Below are 23,913 nucleotides of genomic sequence, written 5' to 3'. Positions count from 1 at the left end.
ATAGTGACAAAGGAGAGACATTCAAAAGAAGGTAGCCAAGATGACGACCATGCCACATGGAGGGAGCTGGAGTAATGGGTAGAGTCTTGGACCTGGAGTGAGGAAGACTTGAGGTCAAATCCAGCCTTAGGGACTTAGCAACTGTATGACTTTGGCCAAGTCACTTAACCTCTGTCTGCATCACTTTCTTCATCTGTAACATGGGGATAATAATGGCACCCACCTCCCAGGGTGGGTGTGAGGCTCAAGTGAGATAATATTTGTAAAGCACTAGCCCGGTGCCTGGCACATAGTAGGTCCCATATCCAGATGAGGAGAAAAGGCTCAGAAGGGATAGAACCACAGTATTTTAAGTGTCTAAAAGTTCTCATGTGGAAGGAAGATTAGGTGTGTTCTCCTTGGCCCAGAAGGCAGAACCAGGAGCAGTAAGGTGAAGAGGCCGAGAGGCACCTTTTGGCTTCGTGGGAGGGAAGGTTTCCTAGCTATTGGGGTCTGTCCAAGAGTAAAATTGGGTTCTGTGGAAGATAGTGAGCCTCCTGTCCCAGGAGATGTCAGGAATTTTGTGGAAGAGTGGTTCCTGGTCAGGCACATTGGATTCAATGGTCTCCGAGGTGCCTTTCCACTCAGACTCTTTAAAAAAAAGGATATGCATATTTTCAGTTTTCAACATTCACTTCCATAAGATTTTGAGTTCTAAATTGTCTCTGCCTCCCTCCCCTCCCCCTCCCCAAGACAGTGTGCAATCTGATATAGGCTCTACATACATTCACACTGAACCTATTTTCACATTAGTTATGTTGTGAAGAAGAATTAGAACTAATAAGAGGAACCATGAGAAAGAAGAAACAACAAAAAAGAGAGCAAATAGTATGCTCCATCTGCATTCCGACTCCAGAGTCCTTTCTCTGGCTGGGGAGAGCATTTTCCATCATGTGACTTTTGGAGATGTCTTAGATCCTTGCATTGCTGAGAAGGGCTAAGTCTATCAGGGTCAGTCATCGCACAGCGTGGCTGTTACTGTGTATGGTGTTCTCCTGGTTCTGCTCATTTCACTCAGCATCAGTTAGTGTCTTTCTAGCTTTTTCTGAAGTCAGCCTGCTCATCATTTTTTATAGAACATATACCACAGCTTATTCAACCAGTTCCCAATTGCTGGGCATCCCCTCAATTTCCAGTTCTCAGCCACCACAAAAAGAGCTGCTGTGAATATTTTTGTACGTGGAGGTCCTTTTCCCATTTTTCTGACCTCTTTGGGATACAGCCCTCGAAGTAGTATTGCGGATCAAAGGGTATGCAGAGTTTTATAGCCCAAATTGCTCTCCAGAATGGTCGGATCAGTTCACAAGTCCACCAACAATGCATTCTATCAGACTTTCTGTGCGCGATCAATCAGCAAGCATTTATCAAAGGCCTATAGTGGCAAGCAGCGTGCTAGGCACTAGACGTCAAAAGAGTCCCTACTCTCAAGGAGCTTACATTCTACTAGAGGGATGCAGCCTGTTCACAGATAATTAAACGTAGGATTGGCACAAAATAAATGCATTTCAGAGTGATTGGGGGATGAGGAGACAAGGAGAAAAGAAGCCTTGACAAGTGGTGATGTCAGGAAAGTAGGAGGCAACCTTGGAAGTGAGCCTTGAAGGGAGCTGGGGCTTCTGAGGGGCAAAGGGAAGGAAGGAGGGCTTTCCAGGGAGGTGGACAGCTGGTGCAAAGGCTGTGTGCAGGAAGCGCTGAGCTGGCCAATTTGGCTCTTGCTTTGGAATGCCTGAGGGGGAGAAATGTGCACTCAGCCTCGGGAGGTGGGCAGGAGCCAGATTGTGAAGGACTTTACATAAGAAACTCGGCAGCCTGTATTTGATCCTAAAGGCAATGGGAAGCTTGGGAAGCTTCTGAAAGTGGGAGTGACTCAGAACTGTGCTGGAGGGACAGCGCTTTGGGGGAGAGGTCCAATGTTATTGCGATAGACCAGCAGAAACGGAGCTCCTCTAGGCCTCCCCGCCAGCACTACCCCCAGCTAATCCTGTCTGTCTGTCCTCTCCCCCACTAGCCTGGGAGCTTCGTCCTTTCTTTGCATCCCCAGCACCTAGCACAGGGCCTGGCATGGAGGGTAACGACTGCTCGCTGATTGGCTAATCGGTAGAGGGTGGTTGTCCTCCAAGTAGCGAGGACGGGATGGATGTGAAAGACGTTTTAAAGAGAGAATCAGGGGGTGTTGGAGAAGAGGGAAATGTCAAGGACAATTCCAAGGTTATGACCCTGCGTGACTAGAACAGCAGGACTCTTGTCAGGAGCAGAGGGAAGGCTGTGAGTTCTGCTTCAGATGAAGGTTGTGAGACAGATGGCTCATCTGAGTGGAGATGTCCAGTAGGAGGTTGGAGACACAGGACTGGAACTTGGATGAGGCCTGGATACGTCGATCTGGGAGGCAGTTACCTCGAGGTGGCAGTTAAATCAGTGGGAGCTAGTGAGATTCCCAAGAGGGAGGGCAGAGTGAGAGAAGAGAACAGAGCCTTGCAGGTACACCTACACATCGGGGGCAGGAAATGTTTGATGAACCTATAAAGAAGACTGAGAGAGTCCAGTGTCCTTGGGGGGTTGAGGAGGAAGAGAATCAGGACAGCACGGTGTCATGAGACCCCCAGAGGCGGTGTCCATGTTGCCAAAAGTTCAAGAAGGGCATGGGTTGAGAAAAGGCCATTGCATTTATCAGCAAAGAGATCCTTGGTGGCCTTGGAGATGACAGTTTCAGTCCAATGGTGGGGAAGGAAGACAGATTGCAAGGGGCTAACAAGGGAGTAGGAGGTAAGAAAGTAGACGTAATGAGTGTAGACAGTCTTTTTTTAGGAGTTGGGCTTGTGAAATGGAGGCGAGGATAGAGCAGTAGCTTCAGGGGGTAGTGAGGGCAAGTGCAGGGTTTTACAGGAAGAGTGGTCAGGACAAGGAGAAGTGTCAAGTTAGGTCAGGAGAGAAGACTCAATGGGCCATGCCCCCAGAAGAGATGGCGGAGGATGGTTTCAAGGGTACAAGTAGGGGGATTGGCCTGGGCAAGGAAGAAGGCATCATTCTGTGAGACTGGAGCAAAGGAGGGGAAGGTATGCGATGGTACATACTGAAAGCAGAAAGCAGAGGGAGCTTTCCAAGTTGACCATGCCTCCATTCACTGAGGGAAGCCTGAGGGAGAGGAGTGGGGAGGTAATGGTGTAGTCGGCTGGAGCAGACGCTGTATGGGGAATGCCGTGGTGTCAGTCAGGGTAGGAGAAAAGGGCTGGGGTGAAGCAGCAAGGGCCCGGGTGAAGTCTGCAGTGGAGCGGCTCGGCTCTGATTCTTTTGTCTTCGGCAAGAGGGAAGATGGTGGTTGGTGGGAGAGCTGGCAGGACTGAGGTGGGGAAGGAGATGAGCAGCCCTGACCTCACCAGCATCCAGCTGAGGCCTCTTCCAGGGCAATAGAAAAACTCTCCTCAATTGTGTGGCCTTGGTGTGCTCCCGCTCCTGGGTGGCTACAGGGCTTTACAATGCAGGGTGTGCTGGAGTCACCAGCAAAGAGCTGTGCCCAGAAAGGCAGGAGGACAGGTCGGAGCCCTGGCATGACCACTGAGTCTCCGGGTGGCGTGGGCGAGTCTAAAAGGTGGAAGCTGAACTAGGGAGTTTTTAAGGGTGCTTCTTGGGAATCTCTCCTGCCTCCCACTGTGACTGACAGGACCTGGAACTGTGGGAGGCGACCAAGAGAAAGAAGGATCCAAGAGTCTAGAGGGGCTGAAAGGGCTAGGAGAAAGAAGGGCGCAGAAGGCAAAGCTGGGCGTGGCTCTGACGCTGATACTTGAGCTCCGTTATCCTCGTGCTCTTTCTTGCAATATGCTTTCAAGCTAGGCCCCCTTCTACGGCACAGGAGAGTTACCACTGAGCTCCCCTAGTCAGGGCTCGAGGGGCTTCCCTATGACCTTTAAGGGTTCTGCATCCCTCCTGTACCAGTCATCAGACAGAAGTCCGCGGGTAGTATTTGGTGAGGTGGGAGGAGTCTTGCCTTTGGAGTCAGACCACTTGCCACTTTCATATTGTTGGGGAGGAGGCTGAGCAGTAGGTGGCAGCTGAAAGCACTTTGGAAACTAAGGAAAGGACAGTGGAATGTTGTAGGGATAAATGCAAAGTCCTACACTTGGATTCACAAAGTCAACTGCACAAGAACAGGATGGACAAAAAAAAAGGATATGCAGTCCATGTGAAAAAGATCTGGGGCTCTAAGTGGACCACATGTTCCCTAGTGTGACCTGGCAGTCTAAAATCTCATTAGCTTTTTGTATTAGAAGCAGGTAATTCAGAAGAGGGAGGTGATGAGTGTCACTCCATACAGGTCTGGTCAAATCTGGAACATCTTCTCCAGTTCTGGGACTCTATTTTTAAAAGGGCATTGATAAAAAGGAGGAAACCCAAAGGAGAATGTTCAGGGGACTACAGGCTATGCTTCAGAAGAATAAGTTGAGGAAAGCGGGAATGTTTTAGCATAGAGAAGACTCAGGAGAAGGATAGAATAACTTTTTTCCAAGTATTTAAGGGGTTATCATTTGAAAAAGGGATTAAGCACCTGTTCTGCTTGGCCCTGGGGGCAGTGGGTGGAAATATGAAGAGAAGTTACAAAGGTTCTGTGTAAGGAGATATTTCCTAACAATTGTGGGAAGTGGAATGGGCTGCCTCAGGGAGGAGTGGGGGTACTTCTTAGGTCCTCGGAGGAGATGCCTGCCCAGGTAAGGCTTGGGTAGACGGCCTCTTCTAGCTCTTTGGCTCTGTGCTTCCGTGAGTGGATGGACTGCAGCCTTCTGGAGGGTGCATGAGCTTTGTGAGGGCGGGGATGAGATTTTTGCTAAACTAACTGTCTCTCTCCAGTGCCTGCACACAGTAGGCATTTGATAAGTGTTCATTGAGTGAGTGGATGAATGTGAGGAAGGAGAATGGAGTCGTTTGGGGTAACAGGCAGTGAAGCCCCTTCCCCTGGCCTCAGCCCCTTTTCTTTGGCTTCCTCGCGTTCTCTCCGGGATGTGTCTATGCTCACTGAATCCTTCTCCCTTTTCCACTCATCTCTGCTCTGATGGCTGGCTCTAAGGCAAGGAAAGATGTCTTCAGTGAAGGGGAGAAGAAGCCGCTCTCCCAGCTGGGCAGAGCCTCTGTGCCCATGCCCGCAGAGAAGCCACTGAACCCAGGTGAGCATGTGTGCCCAGGCCCTGACACTGGGGAATGGCCTGCCTGAAGGAAAGAGGGGGAGCAGTAGCGTGGTGCAAAGAACCCAGGGGTGGTAGGGAGAAGTCTGGGATTCAGATCTACCACCTGCTGGCAATGAGACCTTGGACAAATCACTTCGTAGGGTTAGAACTGGAGAGAGACTATCTGACTGGCTAGGTATCGCAGTAGACAGAGCGCTCAAATCCTGCCTCAGACACTGACTAGCTGTGTGACTCTGGGCAAAGCACTCAACCTCTCTCAGCCTCAATTTCCTTATCTGTAAAGTGGGGATAATAATAGCACCTCTCTCACAGGGTGGTTGTGACAATCAAATGCGATCATATTTGTAAAGTGCTTTGCAAACCTTAAAGTGCTAAGTAAATGCACGCTGTTATCATTGGTCTAAGCCTCTTCATTTTTCAGATGAGGAGACTGACATCAGAGTGGATGAATGATTTCCTTACAGTCTCACAGCAGCAGCAGCAGCAGAACTCTTGTTCCAAATGTAGCACCCTATAGTAACCCACTATGCCATGTGGTTTCCCTCTCTTCTCCTTTCAGGGCCTCAGTTTCCCCATCTGTAAAATGAACAGGTTGGGCTAGATGGTCCCTTCTGGCTGGCACAGTCTGTGTGGTGGGGAGGGGGCAGGCCTCCCTGCCATGCTTGGTCCAAGCTCTGCTGTCCAGACTCAAGGAGTGAGGAGGGAAGGACTGTTAATGCTGTCACCCACCCCCTCCTTCGGGCAGTGTCCACTGGGAAGCTGAGCATTCTGCACTCAGGGAGGCTGGAGGAACAGGCCTCTCATCCCTCCCGGATTTGCTGAGCAGGTAGCAGAGAGGAGGCTCCCAGCCCCTCCCTCCTTCCCCGAGAGCAGGGGCAGAGTAGTGGGCCACGCCTCCGAATATGGAAGACCTAATCAGGTGTGTTGAAAGCCAGTGGGCCTCTCCTGTGCCAGCAGCCACTGAAGCCCTGCCGTGGGGGGTGAGGACTCCCAGCAGAGTGGCACCAGATGCCAAAGCACGAGTAATAGTAACTCCTGTTTGAAAGAGGCAAGGTGAGGCAGTAGCAAGAGCCCAGCATCTGGAATCAGAAGATCTGGGTTCAAATTGTGACTATTAGTCATATGAGCTTGAGCAAGTCACTTATCTTCTCCCAGACTCAGTTTACACATCTGTAAAATATGTAGATTGGACTAATTTCCAAGGTCCCTTTCAGCACTCAGTCCTACATGGTGCTTTAACTTTTGCAAAGCACTTTTGTCGCAGCTCTGTGCAGGATATAGTACAAATACAAACACACCCATTTTAGAGAGGAAGAAACTGAGGACCCAAGACTTGTTTAAGGTGACCCAGCCGGGATGGGAGATAGTGAGCCTAGGTCCTCTGATGTGCAGTCAGGGCTCTTACGCACTTCATCAAGTGTGGTCTTCGTTGGTTCTCCATAGAGCCTGTGCCCCTGGCCCTCCCCTGAATGCCCACGGCCAGGAGTTCACTCAGGCCCAAGGGCTGAGCCCTTCTCTTCAACTTTCAGCCGAGCCCAAGGTGAGGGAGCAAAAGAGACGTCTGCCCAAGGAGAAGCCGCCGTCTGCACCGGGCCCTTCCCTGCAGCTCTCGGGGGAGCAGGTGCGAAGTGCTGTGGCAGAGTCCCTGAGGGAGGTGCTCTTAAAACGGTGAGGCCCCTTTGGATCTCCCTGGGAGACCCCAACAATCTGAGGTGGCCTCAGTTTCCCTGCTAGCCTGGCTGCATGTTCTGGTTAGAGGCCTATGGAACCTTAGAGATCATCTCGTCCAATCCCTCACTTTAGAGAGGGGGAACCAGGGACCTTCCTGGGCATTTATGAAATGATGAAGTGGGGGCAGACAAGCCCGGTGCTTTGGTGACTCGCTGGGTGAGAAGGGGGCCACAGGCACACATGAACAAGGCACTTAATAAGAGAGTACAGAGACAAGCAGCTAAGGGCATATGGAGGCAGATGGTATAATGAAGGGACCCAGGGGATGGGATGGCGGAGGGGGCAGAGGAGGGGAAGGGGGAGACGCAGAGACCATCGCTCTGGTGACCGTGGGTTAGAGCTGGGAGCACAGGGCTGCATGGATGCAATGGAGAAGGAAGAGGGCTCCGGAGACAGCAGCTTGGGACCTCATTTTCATAGGGTTTTTTTTGGGGAGGGGAAACAGACCAACTCCTAGGTGTGCCACCTTGGAGTTACTTCATTGACATGCCCAAATTGTCTCAGAGTTATCTGTAAAATTTCAAAGTTAACGTGTCCACATCATCTCAAAATTATCAGTAACATTTGGTATTCTTCCAGTCCCACTGCAAAGGTCTGCAACTTGTCCACATTTTTTAAATGACTGGGATTATCCCGTCTTGGGGAACATCTGCTGTTTCAGAACCCATTAGTAAAGACACTGGGCAAAGGTACAGCTTTGGCTTGGGGCTTGGTGTTTGAAGTGAGCTCTGACAGTGCGTGCCCTGCACGCCGGGCTCCTCTCTACAGGGGCCAGAAGGCCTGGCAGAGAGAGGGCTCAGTTCTCCTACTCACTGTCTGTGTGACCTTGGGCAAAGCACTCCCTTCCCCAGACCTCAGTCTCCCCATTTATAAAATGAGGGGCTTGGACTGGGTGGTCTCTAGCATCTAGTTCAGGAAGGATTCCCTGAGCCTGGGGTCGGGGAGCCAAACAAAATCAAAACTGAAAAAAAAATTGATAAAATATGATAAAATACCAGCCCACTCCCCAAACACTGGGCAATTGGCAACCAGAGGCCTATGACACCCCCTCCCCCAAGTGCTGGGGACCTGCCCTGGTCCCTTCCCACCTGTGGCTTCCTCCTCTCCCAGGCTGCAGGAGCCTGCCGACCTGGCTGTGGGCGAGGAGGCTGTGAGGGGCATCGCTGCCAACATCGAGGCTGCCATCTTTGAACTTATGCAGTGCACTGACTACCGCTACAAGACCAAATACCGAAGCCTGGTGTTCAACCTGAGAGATCCCAGGAACAAGGTGAGCCGGGGCGGGAGGGAAGGAGGCGGGGAGGAGGAGCTGAAGAAAGTACTCCCCTCCAAGTATCCAGCCCCAGCCTTCCCCGTCTGAAGTTTTGTGATTCTTCGGGGCGGGGGGGGGGGGGAGAATACTGTGCTGAGAGGACAGTGGGTGCCTGGGGGCAGGTAAGCCCATTGCACACGTTGGTGCTGCAGGACCTGTTCCTTCAGGTGATCCGTGGAGACATCACCCCACAGGGCCTGGTTCGCATGAGTGCCACAGAGCTGGCTTCCCAGGAGCTGGCGGAGTGGCGGGACCGGGAGGTGAAGCATGTGAGTGACTGGGCTGGCCCCACAGGTGGGGGCAGGGAGAGGGAGGCAGCAGGGGATAGAGGAGGGATGAAGTGATGGAGAGCTGGGTGGCTGAGGGCTGAGAAAGGTATCACGCTCTTTGTTTCGGCCTGTATCTGGGGGAGGAGCCCAGACACAGTGGGTGGGAGCAGCATCTTCCTACCTTTGAGTGGAGAGTTATCAGGCTCTGCAGTCACAAGGGCCCTAGAGGCCCTGGCGGCATTTGAGTGAGCCCAAAATAAATTAGGCTGTAGGCAAAGAAACTGGGAGACAGAGAACCACAGGGAGAGCATGCAGCCCCCATGTCCTTGGCCCTGGCCCTGCTCTGGCTCTGTGCCTGCCAGCCCTGCTCCACTGGGGAATGGGGGGAAACCGAGGGGTCAAATCTGGCCCCACTCTGACATCTACTTTGGGGGGAAGGCTCTTTATAAATCTTCAAGTGCTACGGAAATGCCGGTGGTTATTGTAATCGGGCAATTAATTTGATTCCTGGAACCAGGGGCCGAAGCCAGGGTCCCACTCCTAAGAGGCCCAGTCCTCACATCTAGGCTTGTCCCTGTGCATGCCCCCAGGGCCTCCCAAGTACTGGACACCTAATGGTTGACTGTTGTCGGAGCAAAATGACATCACTATGCTAGAGCAAGGTTTCAGTGTGTCCGACTGCGGCTTATCAGACTAATAGGAGCTTGGGATGTTCTACCACGCGTCGGACATGAGTAGTTCACGTGAACTTTTGGGGTGGATTCTCTGAGCACGTGTCTCGAGTTTCCTTTGAGCTACTTCAATTCTGCTTTGCTCACAGAGCACAGCACCTTCTCTGATGAGGGCATGCCATGCTGGGTGGTCCTGTACCAGTGTCTCCCATGTCACACAATCAGTTCCAAAGGTCTTCAGAGAGACCTTGCATTGTTGATAAAGGTCATCATCACTGAGCTTTGAGATCTCCCTGGAGAGGACAGGCAGCCAGAGAGCACCTACCTGAATCGATACAATGGCTTCCCCCAGGGAGACCGGTCAGCTAGGTCACTAAGATTGTTAAGATATTTATTCATTTATAAAATCCTAGAATCTGACTTGGAAAAGATCCAGTCTATACCTGAGCGGGACTCCCTTGTGCAACATTTCCAGTGAATGGTCATTTAACACTTTCTTGGACACCTCTGGTGACAGGGAACTCACTCCCTCAAAAAACAATCCATTCCATTTTTAGACAGTACTAGTTGTTAGGAAGTCGTTCCTTCCATCAAGGTGGCGTCCTGCTCTCTGGGGCCAAGCGGGACAAGTCTCATCCTATTGCCTCACAGCAGCCCTTCAGATACTTGAAGACTTTGAGCTCTTTGGGACCCCTCCCCCCAAGTCTTCATTCCTCTCCCGCTGATCCTTGCTTGGCGTGCTGTCCGGCCCCCTCCCCATCATGGCTCTGGCAGAATACTGAGTGCCTACACTCTACTATCTCCTGCCAGCCCCCCGCCCACTCTTGCTTTGGATAGATTGAATTGGAGCTTTGCTGCCCACACTTCAAATTCAATATGTTTAAAACTGAATTCGTCATCGTCCCCCCCAAACCTACCCCCATTCCTTAGTTCCCCGTGTTTGTTGGTGGTACCATTTCCCTCCCACTCCCCCAGATCTGAGAGCTCAGTTGTTCAGTCCTCCCCCCTCTCCTCCACATCCCCGCCCAGCCCCAGCCAGGTGCCAATTTTCCCACACTCCAAAACGTGTCTCAAATGTATTCCCTCCTCTCCAATTCCCCTGCCCCCAGCCTAGCCCAGCCCCCTACCCCATCTCTTCTCAGGAGGCCAACCCCCTCATTTTATAGTTGAGGAAACTGAGGCCGATAGAGGTAAGTGACTTGTTCAGGGTCACACAGCAGCTCAGTGTCTGAGGCAGGATTTAAACTCGGGTGTTCTGAGCCCAGGTTCAGCACCCTCTGCATTGAGCCGCCTGGCTGTTCTCATCTCCCTGAATCCGTCCTTGACACTACAGTGTGCTTCCATAATCTCTCTTTGGCTCAGCTTTGATCATGTCCCTCTTCTGCATGGCACCTTTCATTGCCTACTGAAAGAAGTGGCATTCTCATAGGGTGGCATTCAAGGCCCACTTTCCAGCCTTTGGCCCCCACCCACCTTTTCCAGTTAGCAGTGTGTACATCTGTCCAGCCTTGTGCCTCTTTTCTCCCTGCCCCCCATCCCACCACCAAGAATCCGTGTTGAAATGCTTTGCTTCCAAGGCCTAACTCAGGTTCCCCCTCCTCCATGAAGCTTTCCCTGCCCACTGCCCAGTGGTTCTTCCCTCCTTCCACCTTGATTCTCTCTGACCTTTGCTGTGGGAGTGGGTGATTTTCCACCTTGTTTTCTATTAACAAGCTGTGCCAGCCTGTGAGCTGCCTGTGTCGTACGTCCAGGCCCATGGGTCAGGCTTCTCTCTAGATACAGAAGGGACAGAAGGCCCAGACGAGGGCCCGGTTACCTGAGCCAGGTCCCCTCTCTGGTGCTCAGACCTGTTCAGGCGGCTCCTCCTCTTTGTGGGGATAGTAGCCCTCCTCTTCCTCCTCATCACCCTCTTCTGAGAAGATGGTCTTCCTGGGCTCATGTGGCTGAGAAACCTCGTCCCCTAGAGACACCCCAACTCTGGAGATCTGCCTTTGTAGGCGGGAGGTGTCAGGAGCCCCGCTGTCCATCACTGGGCCTCTGAGCCTTGTCAGCTTGTCAGGAGCTTGGGTTCTCACAAATGGCTTTGAGCACATCAGGGTCACTCTGGTACCCCCATGTAGCAGCTGGGTGGGGGGGACTGGTACATGGAGGGCTGGCAGCGATGGCACCCCCCATTTCTGTAGTCCTTTGAGGCTTAGGAAGCATTTCCCTCTGATGGTCCCATTTAATAGATGAGGAATGTGAAATGGTTCTAGGAGAAATGGTCCCCCTGAAGTCAGACAGCTAGGCTGCCTAAGAAATGGGAGTACAGGGCTCTTCCTATTATGCCCTGCTGCCTCCTCCTCCTTTCCCCAGTCGTCAGGTCCTACTGAGTCCATCAGTCCACAGCTCTGTAGCAAGTGCTTAGCTGATGTGCCTGGTACAGGGTGAGATGCTGCATAGAGAGAGGAGGAGTTGTATGTGGCAGACAGTATCAGAGAAGCGATGAGACACCCACAGCTGAGACCAGCAGAGGCTGACATCTGATAGACTGAATGAGGGCCACAGGCAGTCAGAGTGAGGAAAGCAGCCTATGTAGAGGGAAAGGTCAAGGAGTCTTTCTGGAGGAGTGGAGCATAAGCTGGGCTTCCATAGGCTAAGAGGAGGCATGAGTGCCTGCCATCCTAGCGGGAGAGGGGGAGCAGAGGTGTAGCCATGGAGCTGATACCAGGGAGGTAGAGGAGGCCAGCAGGCTGGTCCCTCCAGCAAGACCTCCTCAGGCCTGGGCCTTCTCTCCTGCTCCAGGGCTTGGAGATCATTGAGAAGCAGCAGCGAGAGGCTCCACGCTGTCGGGTCACCAAAGTGACCCACAAAGGGGAGATTGAAATACATCCAGATGTGGACCAGACTCTCACATTGGAGGACTTGACTGTGAGTGGGCCGTGCCCCCCATACCACTCTTGCCCTCCAGGCTCTCTGTTCTGTTTTTAAAACTTTGGGTTCCAAATCTTCTCCCTTCCTCCCTCCTCACCCACCCATTGAGAAGGCGAGCAACTCGATACAGGTTATACGTGTGTAGTCATGCAGAACACTTCCATAGTAGTCATGTTGTGAAAAACTAAGTATTTTTCCCTTAATCCTATCCCGCCCCCCTCCATTCTATTCTGTCTTTTGACCCTGTCCCTCCTCAGAAGTGTTTGCTTCTGATTACCCCCTCTCCCAATCTGCCTTCCCCTCTATCATCCCCCTGCTCTCTTGCTCCCTCCCCCCCTATTTTCCTATAGGGTAAGATAGATTTCCATACCCAATTGCAGGCTCTTCATTCTGCTGTTGGCCTCCCATACCTGCCCCCTCGGGTCTGGGCCAAGAAGAGCATCAGTGGGGGTATGCTGGCCACTGTAGGTAACATTGGTTTAATGACTAAAAGTGTCAATGAGCAGTTTCCAGCCCTGGCACCAGATGGACAGTCAGAAGTTCTGGGTTCTAGTTCTGTCACCTACTTGCTGTGTAATCTCTAGGCCTCAGTTTCCCTCTCTGATCAATGAAGGTATTGTACAAGACAGTATTTAAGTCCTAGAAGAGGATAATGGGAAGCCACTGAGAGCAGAAGCAGACTGGGGCTATGGAAGGGGCTGAGCAAGAGAATGAAATGATGTTTCAGAAATGTTCTCCTTTGCTGGGACCGTGGACATTATTCCTGACCTCCCAGCCCTTCCCTCCTTTATCTTCCCTCTGTCAGGAGCCAGCCTCCCGTCTGGACCTAAGCCTTCGCCCTCAGCCTGGGGCAGCTGAATCCCAGTCTGGGCGGGACACCACGGAGCAGCATGAGAGCCATTTCCTGGACCCTGACTGCCGAGTCTGCATGGGTGGGAGCAGGGCCTGTGGAGGGGGGAGTGGAGTGTGGACGTGGCTCAGGCCACGAGGGAGGAGGATGGGAGTGGGGGGAGCTTGGGCATGAATGGGCGTGAGGGGCTTTTGACTTGGCCATGGAGGGGGAGAAAAAGGACAGGAAGAGAGGCTGAGGATGGGAGGAGGACAGAAGATGGAAGAAGGGGCAGAAAGAGGAGAGGATCTGGGGTGACAGAAGAATGGAAGAACAGGTTGGAAAGTGGGGATAGAAGAGGGCAAAGGGGAAGTGGAGGGGGCAGAGGAGGGCTGGGGTGGCAAGGGGCTGGAAGGAGGCGAGCAGGGCACAGTGTCCAGGGAGGAGCTGGGGGGCCCTTGGGTTAGGGAGCGAGCTGTTGCTTGAGTCTTCTGGGGTCTTTGGAAGGTGATGCTCCTCGCTGGGCCCTGAGAATGGCTGCCCTTCTAACCACCCCCCCACCACTGTTGTCACATTAACTGGGGGGAGCCTGTGAGCACAGCTGCAGACCCTGTTCAGTGGTGCAGGAGAGGCAGGTGGGAACGGCCTTGGCATTCTCTCCTTTCCTCCTCCAGAGCGGCCTCGGCTCTTCGGTCCACATCCCAACCCCTCTGTCTGCACTTCACAGGCTGGGAGGCCCCTCGAGGGGGAAGAGGCTTCAATGCACCCAGGAGCACCCCACTCTCCAGGAGCAGAGTCACCAGCAACCCACAGAAACTTCCTAGCCCTGCTTCCTTGCCTCGAGTAGACACCTCACTGCCGGGGATGTCCAAAAGCAGAACTGGCACTCAGACCCAGCCCCAGGACAGGTCTGGGGTGGGGGTGGAAATAGGGAAGGGGGGAAGGGTTTGGGAAGTTCAGCAGAAGGGAAGTAGGGGTGCTTTGAGATGCTCAGATGGAGGCAGAGGGCCGCACAAGCATTCGTTCAGGACCAGAGAGGCCAGTTCGGAAGGAGGGTCATGGAAGCGGGTCAGCCCACCAGATTCTCTTCTGCTCTGTCCATGCCAGGCCTGAGTTGGCCTCCTGCCTGAGGCAGGTTCTGAAGCCGAAGGCTTTGCAGGGCCAGCCGTTGTGGGAAGGTGCCCTGGAAATGTTCTCCATCAAGCGATTCACCACTAAAGCCTTTCTGGTTCATGGCTACAGTAGCCAACTTATCCAGGTAACCTCCAAAACTTCCTTCCCTTCCCCCCATTCATTTCCTCCCTTCTCCCCCCTGTCTTTTGCCTTTCTCCTTCCCTCGCTTCTTTCTTCTGCCCATCCTCACCTTTCCTTTGCTCTCCCCTGCTTCCTCACTGCTCCTCCCTTCTCCCTGTGGAGGTCTGGGTGTACCCCGACTGGTCTACACCATGGGATTGGTTCCAGGTCTCTGGGAACAGCCATGTGGATCCGACCATAAGATCCTCTTTGCTTGCTTTTCCTCAGTCTTACTCCCTGGGAGCTGGTAACCACCCCCACACCACAAGCTAACCCATTTACCCACCCGTTGCAGGCTTTGCCCAAGGTGATCTACTCGGCAGGCTGCGTGCTCCCTGAAGCCGTCTGGGATTACTTGGACAGCATCTGGCCATCGGAAGCCAAGGTACTGGGAAGCTAAGGCTAGCCCATCTCCTCAGCCTATCTCTGAGTGCACCCAAGGCTGCCCTAACCCCACCTGCGGGCATGCCCAGAGCAGGCCGGCTTATCCAGGCTTATTACCCCCCCTTCCTCATCCATCAGACATCATTCAGTGCTTGCCCGTGTGCTCAGGCCTGGCAGAAAAGACAGAAGGACTTGGGATGCAGGGGACAGTGAAATAGGAGGGAATGAGCAGTCCAGGCAACCTGCTGGGAGCCACTGGGGGAGGGAGAATTCCTTTTCACCTGGTAGGGGTGCGGGGGACGTTCCTGGGGAGGCTGTGGGGATAAGGGAGCCCTGGACCGAAGCCTTAAGAGAGGGAAGGACTCGAGCAGACAGGGATTTGGGTTACAATCCATTCTGGGCATGGGAGCTGGCTTCCCTGATGGAAGAGCCCAGATGGGAGACAGGGCAGGGAGAGAGTGTGGGATAGAGAGTGCTGGGACGCAGAGGTCAGCGGTGCAAGATGGAGCTGGGACAGTGAGCAGGAGCCAGATTGTGGTGGGCCTTGAATGCCAAGATCTGGAGTTTATCCTGTGTTGGGTAGACAATAGAAGGTTTTAGAGTTGCACGGCGACAGGCTCAGTGCTATTCATTAAGAGGATTACTCAAGCAGCCCGTGAAAAGATGAATTGGAGAAGAGAGAGTCGGGAGGGGGAGATGAGCCGGGAGGCTCCTGCCTTTCCTCCCCTGCCCTTCCCCCCCCCACTCATCCGTGTTCTCCTGCTTCCTGCTGCCTCCCCTAGGACGTCAGCGTGGTCCGCCTGTGCCCTCGGGGGGCCCGGGATGCCCAGAATTACAACATGCTCTACTCCTACCTCAACAACAAGCAGCGCTATGGCATGGTGGCCAGTGAGCACCTGGACATGTTCCTGGTGCCCCTGCCAGCTTTCCAGCCTGTGCCCCCCAAGCTCCGCCCTCTGGGAGGCCCAGGTATGGAGGGCCAGTGAATGCGCGGTCAGACAAGGTGCCTGCCCAAGGTCAGGGCAAGGGAGGCCTGAAGGGAGAGCAACTGCAGTGAAGAAGAGGCAGCCTGGCCTTCGGTGGCATCAATGATGGCATTGTGGTCAGAGTGAGGGTGTTGGTGGTCTCCCAGTGTTCTGCCCTGGTCTCTTGGGCTCCATTCTTAGCTCACATTCCGGGGTGGACATTGAACAGCTAGGGTACATGCAGAGGAGAGTGAGGAAGATGGGGAGGAGTCCTGGAGCCATGCCTGCTCACAAAGAAGAGTTGCAGGAACTGGGAATGTTTAGCCTTCAGAAAGGGGAAGATTTTTTGGGGGGGCACAGAAACTGTCTGTGTGTGTCTGCAGGGCTGGATTCTGCTTGGCCCCTGGGAGCAAACCCCGAGCTGTTTGGGGGTGAAGGGGGGCAGCTAGATGGCACAATGGATAAAGCTCCGGCCTTGGATCAGGAGGACTTGAGTTCATATCTGGCCTCAGACACTTGACACTTCCTAGCTGTGTGACCCTGGGCAAGTCACTTAGCCCCAATTGCCTCACCAAAAACGCAAACAAGAAGAGAACTGTTTGGAGGTGAAGGACTTCCTTGGAGGCAGCAGGTTCCCCTTCTCCTGGGGGTCCTCAGACAGAGGCTGGATCAACCTAGGAGGGGCCTCCAAGACTGTCTAGGCCCAACTCTTCATTTATATATGAGGAAATGGAGGCTCAGGGGGCTGTGGGAGCTGTCCAAGGTCACACAGGTAGATGTCCTCCGAGGGGGCAGTTTGCAGCCAGGTCCTCGGACTGACCATGGACTGTATCTGCAGTTCTGTGCCTGGCCTTGTGCTAGGCACGAGGAGGACGGATGTCAAAGTGAGGCAGGCAGTCCCTGCTTTGGGGAGCCCACCTTCTCCTGGGGTACCTCATGTTCATAGGATGTGGGGCCTCTGATTTCTGAGGGCAAAGGGAAGTCAGCCCCTCTCAGAGCAACTTAGAGCCATAGGGAGTGACTGGGGTCAGTCAGTAAGCACTGGGAATCCTAAGAAGGACCCGAGGCAGTCCGTGCCCTCGAGGAGCTCCCAGCTAAGGGGGGCAGAGGAGGCGTGGAGCCCGCATCAGGGATGGGCTGCTGCAGGAGGCGGCCCAGTTTCCCAGAGGGCGACCGAGGGAGAGTGTGTCAGACTGCAAAGGCACTAAGGAGGGTGAGGTCCAGGTCATTGACGGGGGGCTGGCAGCGGGAGGCGGAATGGGGGGTGAGGGGTGATCACCCTAGAAAGGTAAGCTGGGGCCAGGCTGTACCAGTGGCTAAGGTGCTGGATTTGGAGTGAGTGTGACCTGAGAGGCGATCTGAGGTCACGTTAGCTGGGTGACCCTGGGCAAGTCACCCAACATCTGGGTGTCTCATTTCCTTATCTGTAAAATGAGGGAGTTAGATTCAGTGCTCTCCTAAGGCTCCTTCCCGCTGTGTGATCCTATCCTTGGCCTAGAGATAGAAGGCGGTCCCTGGAGCCTCTCTGTTCGTGGTCAGCCCTGCACTTTTGGGCCGGATGAGCTTGTAGAAAGGAGTGCTGTTCCATGGGAGAAAACGGCCTCAGGTGCCTTCCGTTTCTGACATTCTGTGATCTGGGAGCATTATCACTGTTTTTGAATATTTGAACATACTCAGTCCATCTGACCTCAGGGCAAGGCCGTAACTATGTTGAGGCAACTGGGGTTCTGCCAGAGGGCCCCAAACTGTCCATGTAGAAACAAGAGCTTAGCACCTGGTTAACAAGAATTTCTGGCTGCAGCTTTTGCTCCATGAATTCTGCTGGAGTTTTCCAGATGTGGCCTGGGGGGGGCCATCATTTCAGGGTCTCCTCCTTCCCTCACCCTGCATGTCCCCCCCAGGCCTGGAAGTCACTCACTGCAGCCTCGTGCTGGGTCTGATCCTGCCCAAGGTGCCACCGCCAGGTGATTCCCGGCTAAATGGGGCCAGCCCCTTGCAGAAGAAACGCAAGACAGTCACCTTCAAGGAGCCGGTGGAGACAAAGTGCTACTCCCTGGGGTTCAGGAGGCCCCATCGGGTTTCCAAGCCTGGGCCTTCCTGGGCCCCTGAGTCTAGCCTGGAGGGCCCCCCAGCCTGGGAAGGTATCTCAGACGATTTCTTGGAAGAGGTGGCTGGACATGTGGAGCAGGAGCAGCCCGATGGAGGGAGGGGACCCTATGGCCTCTCCTTCTGCTGCCGGCACGAAGCTTCGGGCCCAGGACCCGATGGCTCCTGCCCCCTGGGCAGCCTGGCCCCCCCGGATCCCCTACCCGCCTGGGGTCAGTTTGGCGCCAGTGGAAGGATTCGGGGTCAGCGAGCCCAGCCCTTTGTGGATGGTGTGGGCCCTGGGCTGGTGCCTCTGGGTGCACCGCTACACCCTGAGTGTGGAGGCCTATCTCAGGAGCTGGGGGCCCTGGCCTCCTCCAGCTGGCTGGCTTGTTCCACTTTGGCAGCGCCCCGGCTGTGGCCCTGGCCCCAGTGCCCAACCTGCTCTCCCACCCTCCGGCTGCCGACTGCTACCATGCCTATCCTGACCATGCTGCCACCACCTGTCCCCACACTGCTGCTGTGTGCCCTCCCACTCACACCCCTCTCCTCCCTGCCGGGGAAGCCCTGCCTCTCATCCAGCACCTCGAGGCCCTGGTGAAGATGAATAGTCAGCTGCAGGCCTCCTTGCAGATGTCTGCACCAGACCCCTCCCTTCCTGGGCCTGGGGCTGCAGGGGCCCCGGGACCAGTGGGGCTGGCGGGCCCAGGTGGGGAGGCAGAGAACCATGTGTGCCCACCACCTTCCCTCTTCCTGGCTCCCTTCTGTGGATCTGACCAGCCGCCTCCCCCAGGGAGCCCCTTATGCCCATGAGGTTCAAGGCCCCCACTGTCCTCCTAGGTGTGATGCGCCCAGGCCCCTCGGGGTCCTGTAAGGGATGCAGTCAAGCCCGAGTGGCATCTGGACCTCAGAGGGGGCTGTGCCTTCCCCTATCCCCCAAGTGAGTCTTGAGCCACTTTCTAGGCCAGCGTGCCTGGGGGGTGAGCACCAGTGCCCACATGTTGGCATTTCCTGTTCTGCTTGTTTTTGTTCAGGGTTCAATAAAAAGTATCCGCAAACCTTTCAGTGTCTCCTATCCCATGGGGGTCTCTGTGCACAGGTGGGGGAAAGTGGCCTGGGAGCCGGGCCTATGGGGCCCTGTGTGGGATGGGGACACAAAGGTGATCCAGGTCCTGTCTTCAAGGAGCTTGGACCGGATAGAAAATAACCATGGACAGGGAGGCTTCCCATGGCGTGGGTGGGGTGGCCCTGGAGCAGAGGTGAGAAGGGAGCTACCTGGCATGGGGTGGGGAGGGGCCACAACTAGGGTGCAGGAGCCTCGGGGAGATGGAGTGTCCAGATGGCGAGAGAAGGAGCCTGGGGAGAGACGAAGGGGCCCGCCTGGGAAGGCTTTAAGTGACAGCCGAGGAGCTGATCCAGAGAAGGGTCTGGGCTCAGAGGGTGTTGTGAAGGTGGCCCCCCCAGCCCCAACCTGCCTCCCCCCATCTTGAGTCTGTGCACAGGCATCACTGGGGCTGTCCCTACTCTGGGTTTGGGGGAGGGGCGGGACCCAGACTGGGTGGGGCATGGCGGTGAGAGATGCCCTGCTTCCAGGAAACACAGGGGAGCTGGGTGGGGGCTGTGTAGGAGGATGGGCAGCTGCTCCTGTCCTGCAGCTGGCAGCAGGGGGCGCCCTCAGCCTGGGTATGGATGCCCCTTCCCTAGACTGGAGCCAGAGCCTCTGTGTGTGTGTGTGTGTGTGTGTGTGTGTGTGAGAGAGAGAGAGAGAGAGAGAGAGAGAGAGAGAGAGAGAGAGAGAGATGGGGGAGGATGACCCCAGCCTGGCCCAGGCACATGTCAGGCCCTGGGGGGAGCTGAGTGGGCAGGCGCTCTGGGGCACACGTAGGTGACACGTTTGAGCCAAGCACAAAGAGATGCTGGAGCCAGCATCCTCCCACACCCCATCACGGAGCGATAGAACCTTGTACGTGGGTGAGAGAAAGGCATGGCTTTGCCATAGGGGATCTGTGAGACTATGATGAAGGGGCAAGCCCAGGGCAGTTGAATGGGAAGCCCTGGGTTCGAATCCTGCTGCAGGCGTGTGCCACCTTGAGCAAGTCACTTCTCTGGGTCTCAGTTTCCTCATCTGTAAAATGAGGGGGCTGGACTCAATGACTTCGGAGGGCCCTTGCAATTGAAAAGCTGGGATCCTATGAGCCGATGGCCCTTCCATGACTATCTCTGCAGTCCATGGAGGACACCCAAATGTCTGTGTCTCTGAAGCGGGTGACTGGCCCCAGAGTACTCCCAGCAGGGAGGGGAAGACTGGCCCCAGCTCCAGCCAGGTGTCAGAGAACCGTTACCGGTCCAGGCAATGAGCTTTATTAAGCTCTTACCCATACCGAGAGCTCGGAATGTTTTAATGGTGGAAGACAAGCTGAAGCAGGAAGGGGAGGGGAAGGAGGAGGGGAGAAGAAAGTACATGGGGGTTTGGAGGGGAACCACAGGAGAGTGAAGGCAGCAGCTGATGGTGCAGTGGATAGAGCCCTGGGAGATGATAACTGGGAAGTGCAAGCACTGAGTAAATTATCTAATCATTTCACAGAAGAGGAATACTGAAGTCCAGAGAAGGAAATTGACTTGCCCAAGGTCACACAGCTAGTAAGTGGGCAGAGCTGAAACTTGAACCCAGCTCTTCTGCCTCTAAATCCATCGCTCCTTTCCCTTCTGGGTGCTCCTGTGTATACTGGAAAGTTGGGGGGCAGGGCAGGCAGGATGGGGCCCAGCCTCAGGTCTCTAAGTTGAGCAGATGCTCCTGAGGCCTCCCTGACAAGGCCCTTGATCATCATCATCAGTGCCCTGGGATGTCTGAACATGGGGGCAGCTGACTGGCGTTGGTTCCCGAGGGTGGTGAGGATACCAAACTGACCCCAGAGAGCTGACCCCAGGGCTCCAAGAGTCTGCTTCTCCTTACTGACTGATCTCTACCTAGACAGGCCCTCTAAGGCAGCTTCAGCCTAGGCCCCTGGCACACACCGAACCCCCTAATAGTGCTAGAGCATGGCTGAACGTGGAGGACACTTTGCTAGGCCGCATCATTCCGGAACTAACGGGGTCCCCTCAGGCCATTTTCTGGCCCATTCATTCAGGGCTTCCATCCCACTGATATGGCCCGGCCCAGGGCAATGTCAACTCCCCAGTCTGACACTTATTAGCTATGTGACCTTGGGCAAGTCTCTGAGTCTCAGTTTTCCCATCTGCAGAATAGGGATAATAATAATAATAATAATCCTAGCATTGCCTACTCATAAAGTTGCTGGGAGAAAACCTTAGAAGACTATAGAAATGTATGCTATTGTTATTAAATATCCCCTACTTTCCTCCATGGCAGTGATAGGTTCACAGCTTAGGGATCATTAAATCCAATTGATTAAGCATTTATTAAGCGCCTACTATGAGCCAGGTATTGGGCTATCACTGGAAACCCCAGTACAAAGAATACAACAATCCCCACTCCAAGGGAATTTATATTCCAGTCCAGCTTATGCCTTTGATCATTTCTGGAGGTCTCGTGGAGTTATTAGCTTCTAATTGGCCAATTCTAATTTTTAAAGAGTTATTTTCTGGGGGCAGCTAAGTGGCGCAGTGGATAGAGCACCGGCTCTGAAGTCAGGAGGACCTGAGTTCAAATCCAGCCTCAGACCAAACACTTGACACTTACTAGCCGTGTGACCCTGGGCAAGTCACTTAACCCCAATTGCCTAAAAGCAAAAAAAAAAAGAAGTTATTTTCTTCAACAAGACCTCATGCCTCTTTTTCCAAGTAATTATCTTTTTATATCTTTTTTCTCTAGCTCTTAATTTTTCCTCTATTATTTTCAATTTGTTTCTAAAATAATTTTTTGCCCCCCCCCCCTTTGGTCTCTTGCTTTAATTCTAGGAATTCTTGCTGGGCTTCTGTCCAATCTGCATTGTTCTTTGAGGTTTTGCTCGTACATGTTTTTGAGTAATTGTCTAATTCTGAGTTTGTGGGTTGAGCTTCCCTGTCACCATAGTAACTCATTATGGTTTGCTTATTCTTCCTGCTGGCTCCTTGGCTGTGGACTTTATATTAAGGCTGGGAGATGGGGTGTGGGGGTGGGGGTGTGGATATACGGCTTGAGCTTCTGTCCTTTTGTGTCCTTCTGAGGTTTTCACAGCCCAGTCCAATGAGGTCTACAAGCTCCCAAGTTGGTGTGATCCAGGGGAAGGTCTGTTACCAACCTGTTGGCCTGAACTTTGCAAGTTCCTGACCCAGGGTAGGGTCTGCTGGTCCATCCTTGGAGTTTTGAAGACTGTTTGTGGACTCAGTCACTGTTAGACCACTGAGATGGTTCTGCATGTTCACAGCGACCTAGCTGCCGACTCCCCTTTGGTCTGGGGTGCTTAAATCTGCTCCTGGGGTGAGGGCCGCACAGCTACAGTTTCCTTGTTCAGGATGTGGGGATAGATCTCACAATGGTGACCCAGAACTGGGAGGCGGAGGACAGGGCTTCCAGATGGCTCTCATTCCTGCACCCAGCACTTGCTTGGGCATCCCCTGGGATCTCTTCCTGCCCTGGTGCTCCATCTTGGCCCTCTTTCCCTCCTCGGGTGCTGGAAAGCTTCCCATTGTCACAGCTCCTTCCCTAGAGTCTGCCTGCAGACCTCTCTGTCTGTCTCCCTAACCCACTCTGGGCTAGAAAAATGATTCATTGTGACTTAGTCTTGACTTTCCTGATCGGAATGCAGCCCAGTGCTGCATTCTAGAGCTTTATTGAGTAGGTAGGCTGGGATAACATGCGTTCTCTCCCTCTGTCATCTAGATTCTACCTCTGCCCTATCATTTTACAAGAGAAGGAAACTGAATCCCAAAAGGAAATGAACATGGCTAGGAAGCCTCAGAATCAGAATTCGAACCCAGATTCTCAAAGAATGCCAAACTTGGTGCTGTTTATGTCTCATTGCTTCTGAAGGGGTGGAGATAGGGGGAAAGGGAGCAAACATTTATGAAGCACTTACATGTGCCCAGGCATTGTATTAAGCACTTTACAAATATTATTTGATAAGACAGGTTCACAGGCTTCTTTGCTGAGGCCTGGCTAGTCTCTGGGAACTCCACACGCTCCCGCAAATGCTGACATGAGCTATCACCCACAGACCCCACCTAAGCTACACCTGAAGAAGATACTAGGACTCAACAATCAGGAAGACCTGAGTTCAAATTTTGCTCCAGACCCTTGCTAACAATGTGACCCCGTGCAAGTCATTTAAACCGCTTCTCTGCCTCTATTTCCATCTGAAAAATGGGAATAATGATAATAGCATCTCCCCCACGAGGATGTTGTTAAGATCAAGTGAGATAATACATGAAAAGCGCTTTAAAAACCTTGAGGTGCTATCATTATTATTGGCAGCTTGGTGGCCCAGTGGCTAGAATGCCCTGGATCTGGAGTCGGGAGGACCTGAGTTCAAATCCAGCCTCAGACACTTGGCACTTACTAGCTGTGTGACCCTGGGCAAGTCACTTCACCCTATTTGCCTCAGTTTTCCTCATCTGTAAAATGAGCTGGAGAAGGAAACAGCAGATCACTCCAATATCCTCGTCAAGAAAAACTAAACGGGGTCACGGAAAGTCGGGCAGGACTGAAAGGACTGAACAACAATAATTGTTATTATTATTACCCACAAAACCCCACATCTGTTCCTCGCCTTCCTGACTACCCCCCAACCTTTGGTGGACACTGCAGATCGAAGCTTCCTCCCTCAGCCTTGCCAGCCGCCCAGTCTATTCATCTGGGTTCTAGGCCCACCTTAATACCCTCCTCCGTAGGGCAGTGCCTATCTTTTGCCTGTTTTGGGGGGATTTTGTTTTTGGTCTTTTTCGGTGAGGCAATCAGGGTTAAGTGACTTGCCCAGGGTCACACAGCTAGTAAGTGCCAAGTGTCTGAGGCTGGATCTGAACTCAGGTCCTCCCGACTCCAAGGTGGAACCGTAGTCACCCCGCCACCTAGCTGCCCTTTTTAGTCCTTTTTGTATCCCTAGCACTTAGCACAGTGCCGGGTAGTAGTAGGTGCTTACTAAATGTTTGTTAACTGACCGCCACAGACCAATGAAAGAAACAGAGCCTAGAGATCTCCAGGCACCAGACCAGGACTCCGAGTCCAGTGACTGAAGCAGCTTCTTCTTAACTGCAGCTGCTTGGGCCCTGCAGCTCCCAGGGAAAATATTTGCTCAGCTTGTTAGCTTGAG

The 23,913-nt window shown here is 53.5% G+C and overlaps 1 protein-coding gene across 1 annotated transcript in view; it reads left to right on the top strand.

Annotated features, from left to right (window-relative positions):
* Window positions 1-18,728, top strand: part of SPOCD1 (SPOC domain containing 1) — a 48,086-nt gene extending 29,358 nt beyond the window's left edge. The window contains 11 exon segments of the mRNA XM_078146215.1: window positions 5,096-5,192; window positions 6,743-6,881; window positions 8,055-8,214; window positions 8,409-8,525; window positions 11,981-12,106; window positions 12,915-13,041; window positions 13,513-13,846; window positions 14,046-14,196; window positions 14,527-14,616; window positions 15,398-15,584; window positions 17,482-18,728. Coding sequence (XP_078002341.1) covers window positions 5,096-5,192; window positions 6,743-6,881; window positions 8,055-8,214; window positions 8,409-8,525; window positions 11,981-12,106; window positions 12,915-13,041; window positions 13,513-13,846; window positions 14,046-14,196; window positions 14,527-14,616; window positions 15,398-15,584; window positions 17,482-18,266 — 2,313 coding nt within the window. The 3' untranslated portion in view covers window positions 18,267-18,728.
* The last annotated feature ends 5,185 nt before the right edge of the window (window positions 18,729-23,913 follow it).

Source organism: Phascolarctos cinereus, unplaced genomic scaffold (assembly GCF_003287225.1).
Source record: "Phascolarctos cinereus isolate Bilbo 61053 unplaced genomic scaffold, phaCin_HiC Scaffold_726;HRSCAF=1367, whole genome shotgun sequence".
NCBI classification, from domain to species: domain Eukaryota; kingdom Metazoa; phylum Chordata; class Mammalia; order Diprotodontia; family Phascolarctidae; genus Phascolarctos; species Phascolarctos cinereus.
This window is presented reverse-complemented; position numbering and strand designations above follow the sequence as displayed.